This window comes from Peromyscus maniculatus, chromosome 4 (genome assembly GCF_049852395.1).
Source record: "Peromyscus maniculatus bairdii isolate BWxNUB_F1_BW_parent chromosome 4, HU_Pman_BW_mat_3.1, whole genome shotgun sequence".
NCBI lineage: Eukaryota > Metazoa > Chordata > Mammalia > Rodentia > Cricetidae > Peromyscus > Peromyscus maniculatus.
Genome location: NC_134855.1, coordinates 43990095 through 44004671, shown reverse-complemented (window position 1 = coordinate 44004671; position 14577 = coordinate 43990095). Strand labels below are relative to the sequence as shown.

At 38.2% G+C, this 14577-nt stretch overlaps 1 protein-coding gene across 1 annotated transcript in view; it reads left to right on the top strand.

Annotated features, from left to right (window-relative positions):
• The window catches only part of Scn1a (sodium voltage-gated channel alpha subunit 1), a 149192-nt gene extending 137774 nt beyond the window's left edge, over positions 1-11418 (top strand). The window contains exons 23-27 of the mRNA XM_076569585.1: positions 159-212; positions 1721-1858; positions 3537-3641; positions 5268-5538; positions 8139-11418. Coding sequence (XP_076425700.1) covers positions 159-212; positions 1721-1858; positions 3537-3641; positions 5268-5538; positions 8139-9316 — 1746 coding nt within the window. The 3' untranslated portion in view covers positions 9317-11418. The remainder of the gene's footprint in view (positions 1-158; positions 213-1720; positions 1859-3536; positions 3642-5267; positions 5539-8138) is intronic.
• The last annotated feature ends 3159 nt before the right edge of the window (positions 11419-14577 follow it).

The following is a 14577-nucleotide window of genomic DNA, read 5'->3' as shown; positions in this document are numbered from 1 at the left end:
GATGGCCATTTTGTTTGCTTTCTGTCTTCATTAAAAACCCATATAAAATTTGTTTTGAAATTGCTTTAAAATAATTCTTTAAACATGTACAGTAAAAATACTTAGTTATCAGTTCTGAATTTTAACCCAAAGTAAGACATGGATGTCCTTTCTAATAGGCCACGTTTAAGGGATGGATGGATATCATGTATGCAGCAGTTGACTCCAGAAATGTAAGTCTTTTTATATCCTACATCTTTTAGAAATATTGATCAGGCTCCTAAATTAGCTCAGTAATTAGCCAAGGGAACTGACTCTATTTTAGCTAAAAATGTTCGGGGGAAAAAAAGTTAGCACCCAAGGACAGCAAGTGCTGATCAGAGAGATTGTATTGAATTCAACCAAAAACTGATGTGAAAGAAGAGGAAAAGCAAACTCAACTCATTCATTTAATAACCACTAGATCTTCTCTTAATATTTATATTTGATATAAAGGAACTAATAGGAAAAGCATATGACTGTCATCAACAGCTGAATGTGTAGGCATCCTCCATATTGGGAGGCCTGAAAAGCTAAAGATGCTGGCAGAGATCTCTTTGACCTTTCAGTATTTTTCAGATTCATTCTTTATATGAACAGCATCCATGAATTTACTGGAGCCTGTACCAATGTTCTTAGCACTTCCACTTTATTTGGTTACACATATTTTCTAGCTTCCAGATGTACAAAATCTCAGGCTTCCTCTAAGACTGATTTTCAAAACTGTGAAATTTAGTGTTTTCTTCCTCTCTGTCATTTTTTCCCTTGTTCTTATTTTGTTTTTCCTTGGTAGCGCAGACCTCTAGCTCAAGATAGACTAAGATAACTTTGAAGTTCTCCTGATCCCACTATGTACTTCTTAATCACCTCTGGATTTATGTCAGTTCACTTTGTTGCACAGACTTTGCCATATGTGTTCAGTTGGTTTTAAATCTGTTGTTTTTAAAAGGAGATGAATGCATCAGGAGCCTATGTATAGTAAATCTTGACTTCTTTGTTGTGCAGTAACAGGTCTGTCTTTGTCTATTTTTATAACTACAAGTTTGAGAGTCAACTATCAATTGAGAACTTTATAAAATGGACTGCATGTCTATTCAATCTGAAAATTTTAATGACTGTGTTAATGGTAGGGCAAGATGTCAGCATCCAATTGAATAGTTCAGTTCTTTTATTTGCTATATAAGTTTATGCACAAATGAATCAGTATTCTAAAAGTATTCTCTATATATTTATAAGAGCTCATTTTTTCACTAAGAATTTTCTTTGATTGTTCTGAAGACAGGGTGTTACATTGAAGCCCAGACTTGTCTCTTACTCATGGCAAGTCTCCAGCCTCATCTTCCCAAGTGCTAGAATTGTGCAGACTTGAGACACCACATGCAGCTCACTAATATTTTCAAATTACTGGAATTCAGTTAACTTAAAACTTACCAAATTTAAAGCATACTGTTCATATAACAAAATATTAGTCATATTTAAAGTTATATAAATAGTTCTAGAATGTCATGTAACATTACTTTTTCCACAAAAACTTTTTAGTACCTAATTTCAGGGTTTTTTTCTTTAGAGTCAGTTGATATGGGAATAAAATCTGCTGAATTATTACTAAGAATATAATCTGCTACTCTTGTGAAAAAGCACCAATATGCTCCCCACATTTAAACCTGCTCTAGCATTTAACAAAAATGCTCTCCTCCGGCAGGTGGAACTTCAGCCTAAGTATGAGGAAAGCCTGTATATGTATCTCTACTTTGTCATCTTCATCATCTTTGGGTCCTTCTTTACCCTGAACCTATTTATTGGTGTCATCATAGACAATTTCAACCAGCAAAAGAAGAAGATAAGTATTTTTAAAGTATTTTCTAACCATTGAAATAGAGGGATTCCCTACAATGTGAATTTGAATCAAGATGAGATCTTGTATTCAGAAACAAAATAGCTTATGACTTTTTCTATATGTTTTATCCTTAACAACTCACTCCCTCTAAACAATATATTTGCAGCTAAAGGATTTTCCTCAATTGCTACCCACCATAATTTTAAGACAGGATCTCTCATTGAACCTGTAGATCATCAGTTCAGCTAACTGACTGGACAGTGAGATCAATGGATTTGCCTATATCTGCATTCCCAGCACTGTGATTATGAGCACATGTTGCCCCACCCACTTTAACACGGGTGTTGGGATCTGAGCTTAGATACTCATGCCAATGTGTAAAGCATTTATCACTTGGGCCATCTCTGAAATACGTTTTTAAAAATACAGTTATTTATTCAAGAGAGTAGGGTGCACAGGCCACAGGTAAATGCAATGTCAGTGGACAACTTGCAGAAGCTGGTCCCCTCCTTGTGGGCCCCAAGGTTTGAACCTAGGTGGTCAGTCTTGGCAGAAAATTCCTGCACTGAGCCATTGCCCCAGCCCTGAAGTACTTTCTAACATACAATTTTAAATATTCTTTTGGACAAAGTTTTCTCAGTTTGCTGAAAGTTTTCATATGCATTTATCATAACTTGGTTAATTTTGTTGCTTCTAATCATTAATGACTTAAGTCATTTTTTCCCATAAAATATTTGAGTGTTTTAATCTTTTCTTACAATAAATTTCCAGAGTAAAGTGTTTCGCCTCCTTGGAGTCATACAGCCAGTCCAATGAATAAATTGTATGATCATGACCTTGTTCCAGCTCTCTCTCTCTCACTGACATCAAACATTCTCTTCAGTTTTTAGTATTTGATATTTATTAGATGGGAAGAAAATTAACTTTAATTTTTGTGGATTTTATAGCTAATAGATTTGAATGCTTCACAGCCAATCCTGTGTCTTTATGTCCCACTACTGCATAGTATTTGTTCAGTATATTTACTTGTTGGTATTGAGGATTTTTATACTACAAAGCATTGTCCTCAATACTGATAGCATCCTATTCCTAACAGTATCCTCTGCTCCATTTGCACTTATCAGCTGGTGCTCAATCCTCTGGGCTCTGTCCTATCCCACACCTGCTATTCTTCTGACGTGCACTCTTCTCTGAGATCCTCCAGGTTTCTTTCAGTCCCTTCCCTAGAATTCTTGACAGAATTAAGGAGCCCGTATAGCCAACGGTCCAATATATATAGTTGTCCTCTAAGTATATATTATGTGTGTTGGGGGAGTGTATTCAATTCTTTCTACATCTGACAGAAAAATCACTGTATTGCACTCAGAAAAGCTATGTGTTTAATGTAAGGAACTAAACATTTAGTGTCCCCATGAGCCAAGTTTCACTACTCATGTATTTGGTCTTGAGTAACCAGTTAAAAGTTTCAGGGCTTTTATTTTTCTCAATATAATAATAATGCCATTTTCAAATATCTTAAGAATTAAATATGATTGCAATCACTACAGCATACTTTTAATTTTTCAAATTAAAAAAATCACAGGAATAATCATGTTAATTTCTTCAAATTTCTTGTCATTATATTGAAAAATATGGAGGAATGAACACAATTTTAATCAGTTTTGATTTTTCTTTTCTATACTTTGGAGGTCAAGACATCTTTATGACTGAAGAACAGAAGAAATACTATAATGCAATGAAGAAATTAGGATCAAAAAAGCCACAAAAGCCTATCCCTCGACCAGGAGTAAGAAATAGCCAATGAAAATCATATAAAACAACATCCTTGAATGAGTTTTGTTACATAAGGGAAATCAACTATCATTTTCAGCACCAAAAAAAAAAATCTTGTACTTCTTGAGTATCATTAATTCATGTCTTTCTGGTAGTTTTTTTAAAACACCAAAAAGAATAAGAATAGATAGATAGATAGATAGATAGATAGATAGATAGATAGATAGATAGATAGATAGATAGATAGATAGATAGATGATAGATAGATGATAGATAAATAGATAGAGAATGCAAATTTGTCTTCAAATGACTTAAAATTATACAACTAGAATCCCAACTACATAGCCGAATGATACAAAGTGTGTGATCTGCACAATAGTTGTGTCTTTACCATAGCTGCTGTGCAATGTCACAGAATGCATAAACACTGGGTGGGGCTAACATGCATTCGGCTTTCTGAGATTAAGAGGTAGATAAAGCATTTAATGGCATACCATCTCTAGTTGTAGTTGATATTTAATTGTTAGAAATATGGAGCATTTTGGAGGAGGTGAGAATTCCAGTATCTAATATACTTACATATGATTAAAAAGTCACCAATTACTGATGTCGGAATTATCACAATTCATGGTAATAAATAACCTTCTCATATTTCCAGGATGAATTCTACAAACTATAAAAAAAAGAGAGCTTATACTATCATAGTGGTTTTCATGGCAGTAATCTTTAAGCTTAAAATATTTCCCAGGATGAGTCAGAGACCAGAATCTTAGTGATAATACTATTATGTTAGCCAAGCATTACTTTCTTAATGAGAAAACTTTCCTCATTGAGACTTAGCACTACACATACAAATGAGTCAAGTATGTGCATTAAAATTTATGGTAGTAAAATATTCCTAGGGTCCTTCAATTGCCCGAAGGAATAAACAGGCAATGGTCTGCGGAATCTAACAGCAGCTGACTGGGGGTGGGGTCAGAACCACATATCAGTAGCAAAGTTCATGTGTTCACTTTGTTGTAGCACAACGTGAAATGCCTTTCTAGTCTGATTACCCCTGTGGAGACCTATATCATTGTGTGTCTGACAGTATCAGCAAGAGCCACTTGCAGGGAACAAATTTAATGTTGCCAAGGTGGGATGTAAATGTATGATGTTTCAGATGTGTCCCTGAAGTCACAAGGTCCCTTTATTAATTCTCTAGGAAGAAAGCAAATATAATATTAATATTTACTACATTTTTAAATGGTCACGTGGTCCAATTGATCACTGGAAAGTGCTGCAGTGAGTGCAGCCAATTTTTGGTAGCACCAGATCAAACGGGTTTTCTACATTCCTGCCACCTTGATGTGTTGAAATTCAGTTTGTGCTTCTGTACAGAGAGTACAGGGAGAAACCCTTCAGCAAGGGATTGATGCTCTCAGAAATATACATGATTAGAAACAATTTAAATAACTAGATGTAAAAATCTACTACAAGGTATCTCTTACAAATATTTGTGCTGATAGGTAGGTACTGTGTACAATACTAGAAAGTGGGTTAATATAGGGAGCACTCAATGTACGTGCTAGGTCTACCAGGAAACGTAGGTCTACCAGGAAACGCTGCCGTGGCTGAAAGTGGCTTTGTTTCTCTGCAGAACAAATTTCAAGGAATGGTGTTTGACTTTGTAACCAGACAAGTGTTCGACATCAGCATCATGATTCTCATCTGTCTGAACATGGTTACAATGATGGTGGAAACGGATGACCAGAGCGACCATGTGACTAGCATTTTGTCACGCATCAACCTGGTGTTCATCGTGCTGTTCACTGGCGAGTGTGTGCTGAAGCTCATCTCCCTCCGCCATTACTATTTCACCATTGGATGGAATATTTTTGATTTTGTGGTGGTCATTCTCTCCATTGTAGGTAAGATGTGAAAATACTGTCAAATTCAGCCTGGTAAAGGAACAACAAATAGAGAATGGAGGTCATCTCACTATTCACAGTGAATATGTGGATATGTTTTATCAAGGTGTATTTATTTTTTCTTCCAAAGTTAGTCTCTATATCAATATTTTATTCCATTTTATCTATTTGATACACTAAGCATTTATTTGTCAATTAGCAAAAACTCCTTTATTGAGGTAGATTTCATTGTATAGACCTGTACTGTGAACCAAAAGAAAAAGGGCTTTCAAATGGTTGAGACTGAATACTCTGTACACTATCTAGATCAGCAGTTCTTAACCTATGGCTCATGACCATTTTACAGGAGTCACAGAAGACCTCCAGAAAACACAGATATTTATGTTACAATTCATAACAGTAGCAAAATCACAGTTACAAAGTAGCAACAAAAATAATTTTATGGTAAGAGGTCACGGCAACATGAGGAACTGTGTTAGAGGGTTGCAACATTATGGAGGTTGAGAATCACTGGTCTGATGGTCAGGAAAGATTGCATTAGAGATGTGGCTGTGGGGTCAACATCATACAGAGTGGAACATGGTTACAAGATAATAAGAAAGGGAAATAAAAGAGAAGAGGGGTTAAAGACCAAGTGTTAACAAAGACAAACAGTAGTTTATTATGGTTGTCATATGGAAACTTTCAATATTTCTAAAAGGAAACTGACAGCACAGGACATCTCTTACTCAGTCGTATCTTTCAAACTGTGTAATGAATAAGGGCCTCACAAAGGTAGTTCATCCCACTGCATGTACAAATGATGCTTCACAGATGTGAAGAAGTTCCTGTATAGGCCCCAAAGACTCATTCCTAATTAAAACAAAGTCCCCACAACATTTCAACATTAAGGTTCTCTGTTGGTAGAATTTTTGTGTTAGTTCCCACTGTGAAGAGCCTTACATCTTAAATCCAACTTATATGTTTTATGCAGTCTTTAGTTCCAACACACATCAGTGGTTATAATCATGTAACTAGGATATCAAGAAAAAGAAAGACAGAGAAGCACAGAGATGGAGACAGAGACAGACACAGAGACGGCTAGCTTAAGAGAATGAATGAGGCCTTTGTACTTAAAGGCATTTTGGGTTTTGTTTGTTTGGTTGGTTTTTTTGTTGTGTGTGTGTGTGTGTGTGTGTGTGTGTGTACTCTTTAGTGGAGTATTTATTTAAAAGGAACAGGGAGGGGCTAAGCAATGTCCCACCACATAAAGCACTTCCTGTGCAAGCTTAAGAACTGGAGTTCCAGGGCTGGGGATTTAGCTCAGTGGTAGAGCACTTGCCTGGCAAGTGCAAGGCCCTGGGTTCGGTCCTCAGCTCTGAAAAAGAGAGAGAGAGAGAGAGAGAGAGAGAGAGAGAGAGAGAGAGAGAGAGAGAGAGAGAGAGAGAGAGAGAGAAAGAGAGAGAACTGGAGTTCAGATCCCTAGCAACCATGTAAATTCTGGTCAAGCATGTCGGCTCACCTAGAACTTCAACACTGAGAGGACTCTTGAATGACCCCAAATTACATAGCTTCCTATTCTATCCATAACAGGGAGTTCTGTGTTAAATTAAGAGACCCTGACTCAATAAATAAAGTAGAAAGCAATCAAGGAGACTCCCAGTGTCAGTCCAAGGCGTGTGCACACACATGCGGACACACACACACACATAAACAGACATGTGCCCAAAACAAAATCACAGGGAGAAAGAAGCTCTGAAAATTAAAGAATTGAGATGCTACATGAGACCAAATGAACATTAGCCTTGGAGCATTTTATAAGTGTACAAGCACATGAATAAACAATTCTGTAAGAGTATTACATTATAATTCAAGGAAGCATCAAGTTTACAGGAAGATGAAAACAGCATTAAACACTTCAATATTTTGGATTGATGAGGTGTGGAAAAGAAATTTAGGTTCAACAAATTTAGAGAAAATCGTCATATCTCTATAAATTAGTACCTACATCATTGGCTGTTGATATTGAAGCAAACTTGAACATTTATTTCTGATGAGTTTTTAAGTTAACAATAGCATATCAACACCCCTGAAAACACAGTACTTTGATCCTTATATTTTAATTTATTACTGAGTTAAAATTAAGGTTGATTTATGTTATACGTTGTATAATTCTATATATCTTGCATATCTATAAATTCAGTATCCACTAATTCAAAGACCAAAAGTATGTTTAAGAACCCTGCACCTCTACTGACCATACATAGACATTTCATTGTTGTTATTTCCTGTGACATGAACTGCAGCAATTCACTTCATTATGTTTATGTTGTTAAATACAATAAACATTTTGAAAGTAATTTAAAACCTCCAGAAGGGTATATATCTGTTATATGCAAATGTGATACCCTATGATATAAGAGAATTTTGATGTTCTAGGGAGGGGAGGTGCATCCTGGGACAAATCTGATGCAGATACTGGAAGATGATTGTATTATATACGTACCATACTTAAGATGACACAATTGAATCTCAATGCTCTGAACTTGACCTTGGAACTTTAATAAATCAAATATTTTAATGGTGATTTCTTCACTGATATTCTAATTATTTTTCTATAGGAATGTTTCTGGCTGAGCTGATAGAGAAGTACTTTGTGTCCCCTACCCTGTTCCGAGTCATCCGCTTGGCCAGGATTGGCAGAATCCTACGTTTGATCAAAGGCGCCAAGGGGATCCGCACGCTGCTCTTTGCTCTGATGATGTCCCTTCCTGCGCTGTTCAACATCGGCCTCCTGCTTTTCCTGGTCATGTTCATCTATGCCATCTTTGGGATGTCCAACTTTGCCTACGTTAAGAGGGAAGTTGGGATTGATGACATGTTCAACTTTGAGACTTTCGGCAACAGCATGATCTGCCTGTTTCAAATCACCACCTCGGCAGGCTGGGACGGACTGCTGGCTCCCATCCTCAATAGCAAGCCCCCTGACTGTGATCCTAATAAAGTTAACCCCGGAAGCTCGGTGAAGGGGGATTGTGGGAACCCGTCGGTGGGGATTTTCTTTTTTGTCAGCTACATCATCATATCCTTCCTGGTTGTGGTGAACATGTACATCGCTGTCATCCTGGAGAACTTCAGCGTCGCCACTGAGGAAAGTGCAGAGCCCCTGAGTGAGGACGACTTTGAGATGTTCTATGAGGTCTGGGAGAAGTTCGACCCTGATGCCACTCAGTTCATGGAATTTGAAAAATTATCTCAGTTTGCAGCTGCTCTTGAACCCCCTCTCAACTTGCCGCAACCAAACAAACTTCAGCTCATTGCCATGGATCTGCCCATGGTGAGTGGAGACCGCATCCACTGCCTGGACATCTTATTTGCTTTTACAAAGCGGGTTTTGGGTGAGAGCGGAGAGATGGACGCCCTTCGAGTCCAGATGGAAGAGCGGTTCATGGCTTCCAACCCCTCCAAAGTCTCTTATCAGCCAATCACGACTACTTTAAAACGGAAACAAGAGGAGGTGTCAGCTGTTATCATTCAGCGTGCTTACAGGCGCCACCTTTTGAAGCGAACGGTCAAACAAGCTTCGTTCACCTACAATAAGAACAAACTCAAAGGTGGGGCTAATCTTCTTGTAAAAGAAGACATGATCATTGACAGGATAAACGAAAACTCTATTACAGAGAAAACCGACCTGACAATGTCCACCGCAGTTTGCCCACCCTCCTACGATCGGGTGACAAAGCCTATCGTGGAAAAACACGAGCAGGAAGGAAAAGATGAAAAGGCCAAAGGAAAATGAACAAAAACAAACAAAAGTAATAAATTGGGTGACAAATTGTTTACAGCCTGTGAAGGTGATGTCAAAAGGACTCCTTTAGGAGGTCAATGCCAAACTGACTGTTTTTACACAAATTCACTTAAGGTCAGTGCCTAATAAGACAGTGACCCCCCACCCCTTGTGGGCAAACTCTGTGACTCTGTGGAAAGGGGAGACGATCTTGGCAAGAGGTTACTGTTCTCACTACCAGCTGACACTGCTGAAGAAGAGAGACAAATGGCTAAGCAGACTGCAGGGACCCGTCTAAAGGGGTGGAGCGCGAAAACCTGGGGGTTAATGTGAAACACTGTAGTGTAGTAACTGTGTCCACCATTTGCATTTCAACTGCCACACTGGTCACGTTTTTTACAAACTCTGTTAGTGGATTCATCTTTTTTTTAATCCATATGTTGTTTGTTACATGTGACTATTTTTGTAAACAGGGTTTCTGTTGGGAAACAGACAAAAGGAACTCTCTTCCAGGTCTGTCACCTGGGGGTACTGACATACACATGACCCTCCTGTCTGCACAAAGATGTGGTTTTGCATGAGGGCATGCTGCACCACAGGATCATGCATGAGAAAAAGTCACAAGGAAAGCAGAGACAGTTCTTCAACAGTCCTATGTCATCTGTGTTTCCAGGGGGGCAGGGTCGGTACTGAGGTGATCATCAGATAGAGAATAGGCTTTGTTCATCTGGTTTTGTCAAGTCTAGCCCTTAGTCCAAGGAGATAGTTGGGGACAGGTCATTAAGTCTTAGTGGGTGCAAACATCATTCAAATGTCTGGAATCCCATTATGTTTCTGTTCACTGTCTCTTAAAAGTCTCTAAATACTGAATATGACTCCTTACCCCCAACCCTAGAAGAGTGAATTGACCAAAAGAACCCTTTATAAATTTCCGCTTAATCCTGCACTTTGTTTAACCATCTTCAGCTCTCAGTGAGGTTGACACTGTGTGTGTTAATGAAATGCTATTTATTATGTAAATAGTCATTTTACTCTGTGGTGCACGTTTGAGCAAACAAATAATGACCCAAGCACAGTATTTATTGCATCAAATATGTACCACAAGAAATGTAGAGTGCAAGCTTTCCACAGGTAATATACTGTACTCTGTACCATTATAGATAGTGTGGATGCTGTCAATGCATGTTGATATTACCATGTTGCGGTATCTAGTTTCTCCCACCACACAGATTCTCATTCATGAGAAACCATAGGTCAGTGGCTAAGTCAAGGAAACTGTTCAGCAGATTTCATTTCTGTAAATCATTAAGCAATAGTTTGCAGCACTTCAACAATGTTTGGGTTTATTTTTAAATTTTAAGTGGGTAACATCCAGTGTATAGCCAGACTGTACATACATGTTTGAAAAAACAACACTGCTTAACCTGTTAAAACATGTTTAGAATTTTATAAGCCAATATAAATACTGTACAAAGTCACTTTATTTTATTTTTCAGCATTATGTACATATGAAGAGGAAATTATCTTCAGGTTGATTTCACAATCACTTTTCTTACTTTCTATCCATAGCAGTTTTTCATGGAAGATATTTGCTAACTAAGAAATGAAAACATGACTGGGTAGTGATAGATCTCCGCTTTTTTATTACATTTCTTTTATTTTACAATTTTAAGGGGCAAAATACACTCATAACTCCACATCCAAATTATGATTTGCAATTGGAAAAGGGTATAACATTTGATTTATAGTTATCGTAGTGTTATGCTAACTGCTGACCACAATGCTTACTTCCTAACGTTGTCCTTAATTCCCTAACTTCTGTTGAATTATTTTTCTTTGCTTTGGAAACATGTTTCTCTAGATTGTTCTAAATATAAGCGTGGGCATCATAATTTCTTTTCCTCGAAAACAGAGAGTATTACACTTACATAGTCAATGACATCGACATATTTTGGGTTTCTTACAGAAGCAGACCATAGGCACCTCTTTTCTTAAAAATATTTAGATGAACCATATTCATGAACTGCATGTTGGAAAATGCTACTATTACCCAAAATGATGCTAATCACAATTAAAAATGTGCAAAACTAATAAAAATTAATTTTTTTATTTTATTGTTTGCCTGGTTATTTTTTGTTAGCAGAATTTTATAACAACATGGAGATGTTTTTATCTACTTATGGTGGGGAGAGCTGCATACACACACACACACACACACACACACACACACACTTGCTGTATGGAACAGAAAACTTGGAGTAAAAATGGGACTTCCTAGAATGGCCCCCTCAGCAGCTAGAAGCAGCAGGATATGATCTCTGTGAGAACAAAGAGCCAGGGCTAACAGATAAACTGGTATTCATGGGGGCGGGGTAAAGTTATGCAAGCCAATGCAATGGGGCCAGCCATTTGAGACACAAAAGGAAGCCCTTAAAGCATCATTGAGAAACTCAAAGTTGCTATGAGTGGGCTACTATGCTCCTCCAGAAGCTCCCTGCACCCACTCTGAGTTTCCCCCAAGAAAGATAGCATCTGTATCACATGTATATGTTCCCCTGTCCCTTAGCTTCCAGTTGGCTGGCCAATGGGAAACCAGTGTTGGACTTCAATATGAAAAGTGCAAGATAGGAACATTTATCTATCTGTTCCTTGCAGGCCTTACCCACTGAAGGTCAGAGTGCCCCCTCTCTTACAACTAGAGCAACTTGCTGTTGAACCAAATAACCCTTCTTTGCTTGCTTCCCTGGTTCTGGAGGTGCTTCCTTATTCCTTACAACTTTCCCCAAAATTTGCTGACACCCTTGTAAATGATTTCTAAAAAACAAACAAACAAACAAACTCTCTATACCTCATTTTAACATGCCATGTGTCTCCTGCCAGGCTGACAAAATGATGAAATATCTCCTCAAAGTCAACAAGAAGCAATGACTTGCCTTAGGTTGGCTTGGGGACTTTATGTAACTGACTGTCATAGATACAGAATCAGTCACTGAAAGAACACAACATGGTCAAGCTTAGAATTCACAGACATTGTCTTAGTTAGGGTTCTATTGCTGTGAAAACACACCATGATCACAGCAAGTCTGATAAAGAAAAACATTTGACTGGGGCTGGCTTATAGTTCACAGATTTAGTCCATTATCATCATGGCAGGAAGCATGGTGGCATTCAGGCAGACATGGTGCTGGAGAGGCAGCTGAGTGGTTTACATCTGGATTCGCAGGCAGCGGGAAGAGAAAGAGAGACACTGGGCATGGCTTGAGCATCTGAAACCTCAAAGCCTTCCCCTGCCCCCACCAGTGATGCATCTCCTCCAACAAAGCCACACCTCCCAATAGTGCCAGTTCCTGTGAGCCAACACTCAAACATATGAGTCTATGTGAGCCATTCCTATTCAGACTACCCCAGAAATGGAGAGGTTATTGGAGTGGTACAGGTAGCAAATCTGACCATCAGAATTAACTGAATCTCTGAGAAACCTTCATTTAACTCTAGAATTTAGTCAATAAAACAAGAAAGAGGAGCAAACAATAGGTTTGACCAGAAAATCAAGAGTAATGCCCAGTGCTTTTCACATTTTTCTACATCTTACTGAACATGTATGTTTGTGATACATCATCCAAATCAATAGAGAAGTTCCAGTTTAGAAATGACTCAAAAGAATGCTCCATTTCCAGGGAAGGACAATGGGCTTATGCCAGGTCTCAATGGTACATTTCCACATACAAAGAACAAACAGTGAAATGTAAGCCTATAAATCTCCCTACTTTGCTATGTTTTTTCATAACATATGCTATGTCAAAAAGTAACATGTACATGTCTCTTTTGTCTCACAGCTTGCACATCTACACTCTCTCCTTTGATCCTTTCTCTCTGTCTTTGGACTTCCTAAGTATGCGTTCTTGGTTTAGAAAAAAACCAACGCTACTTAACCCTTATTTATCTTTTTACACTCTCCCATTTTTTTTTAAATAGAAAACTTGGATCCATACTCACCCCCTCTCCTGCTTAAAATTAAAAGAAAAAGATGAGAAATTTTGTCTGGGAGTCATCTTGTTGATATAATCACTTTAAAATTACCAAATACCTCTGTATGTTTTCCCATCGTACAGAGACAACTAACCCAAAGTAGTGGGAACTCATGAACTGTGGACCAATAGCTGTGAAGCCTCCATGTGACTGGACTAGGTCCTCTGCAGAGGGGAGACAGTTATGTAGCTTGATCCACTTAAGGGGTCCCCTGGCAGTGGGACCAGGATCCATCCCTAGGGCATAAGCGGGGCTTTTTGGAGCCCGGTGTCTCAGACACCTTACACAGTCTTGATCAGGGAGCCCCTTGGACCTGCCTCAACTGAGTGTATCAGGCTCTGTTGACTTCCCAGGGGAGGCCTTGCCTTGGAGGAGGTGGGAAGGGGGGTTGGGGTGGGGGGGAAGGAGGGGTGGGAGGAAAGAAGGGAGGGGATCTGTGGTTGGTCTGTAAAATGAATAGAAAATTTCTTAATTAAAAAAAACAGAAAAAAGATGGAAATCACAAAAAAAATCAAATGTTATGCTACCTATTAGGTGTCCTATATACTTATATTGTTAACATGAAGTAAGGAGCAGGAAAAAGCAATGTGTGGACACGGGAACAAAGCATGATATCCATATGAGGGAAGGCTGTAAATTCTCAGCTTCTAATGTGAATGGCATCCCTTCTATTCAGTGTTGACTTCGAAATAATGAGTGATGGGCTGGAGAAATAGCTCAATGATCTAGCACCTGCTTAGAAAAATATAATCCCAACTGACCCAACTGTCAACTGTAGAAGAGTCAATGCTGTTTTGATTTTCCACAGGTCTTTAATCTTCATGTGTGACAGTATGTGGGCCTGAAATTTCTTAAAAATACTGTATAGGAAACTATAATCTTAATGATAAATACCTCATGCAAATATTGTTAGACAAATTAATTTTTCTACCAACATGTTAATGAACTCGTTTCCCTCATATTGAAGTTGCCAATGTGTGTATGTGTGCATTTTAGTGGAAAACATTAAGACACAAGTGTTGTCTTCCTCCTTTGAGTTATTGGCAATCAATTTGAAGTCAGGCAATCTGACTGTGGTAGCAGACATTGATTATATATACTGAAGTGAAAATGAATATTGCCAGTAGCTGAGAGACAAGCAGGGATCCTATGATAGAAGGTCTTAACTGTATTATATGGGCTCTGCATTTGAAATCACACATAATGCAAACTAAGATGCTAACACAATGTTAAACTTTGTTCTT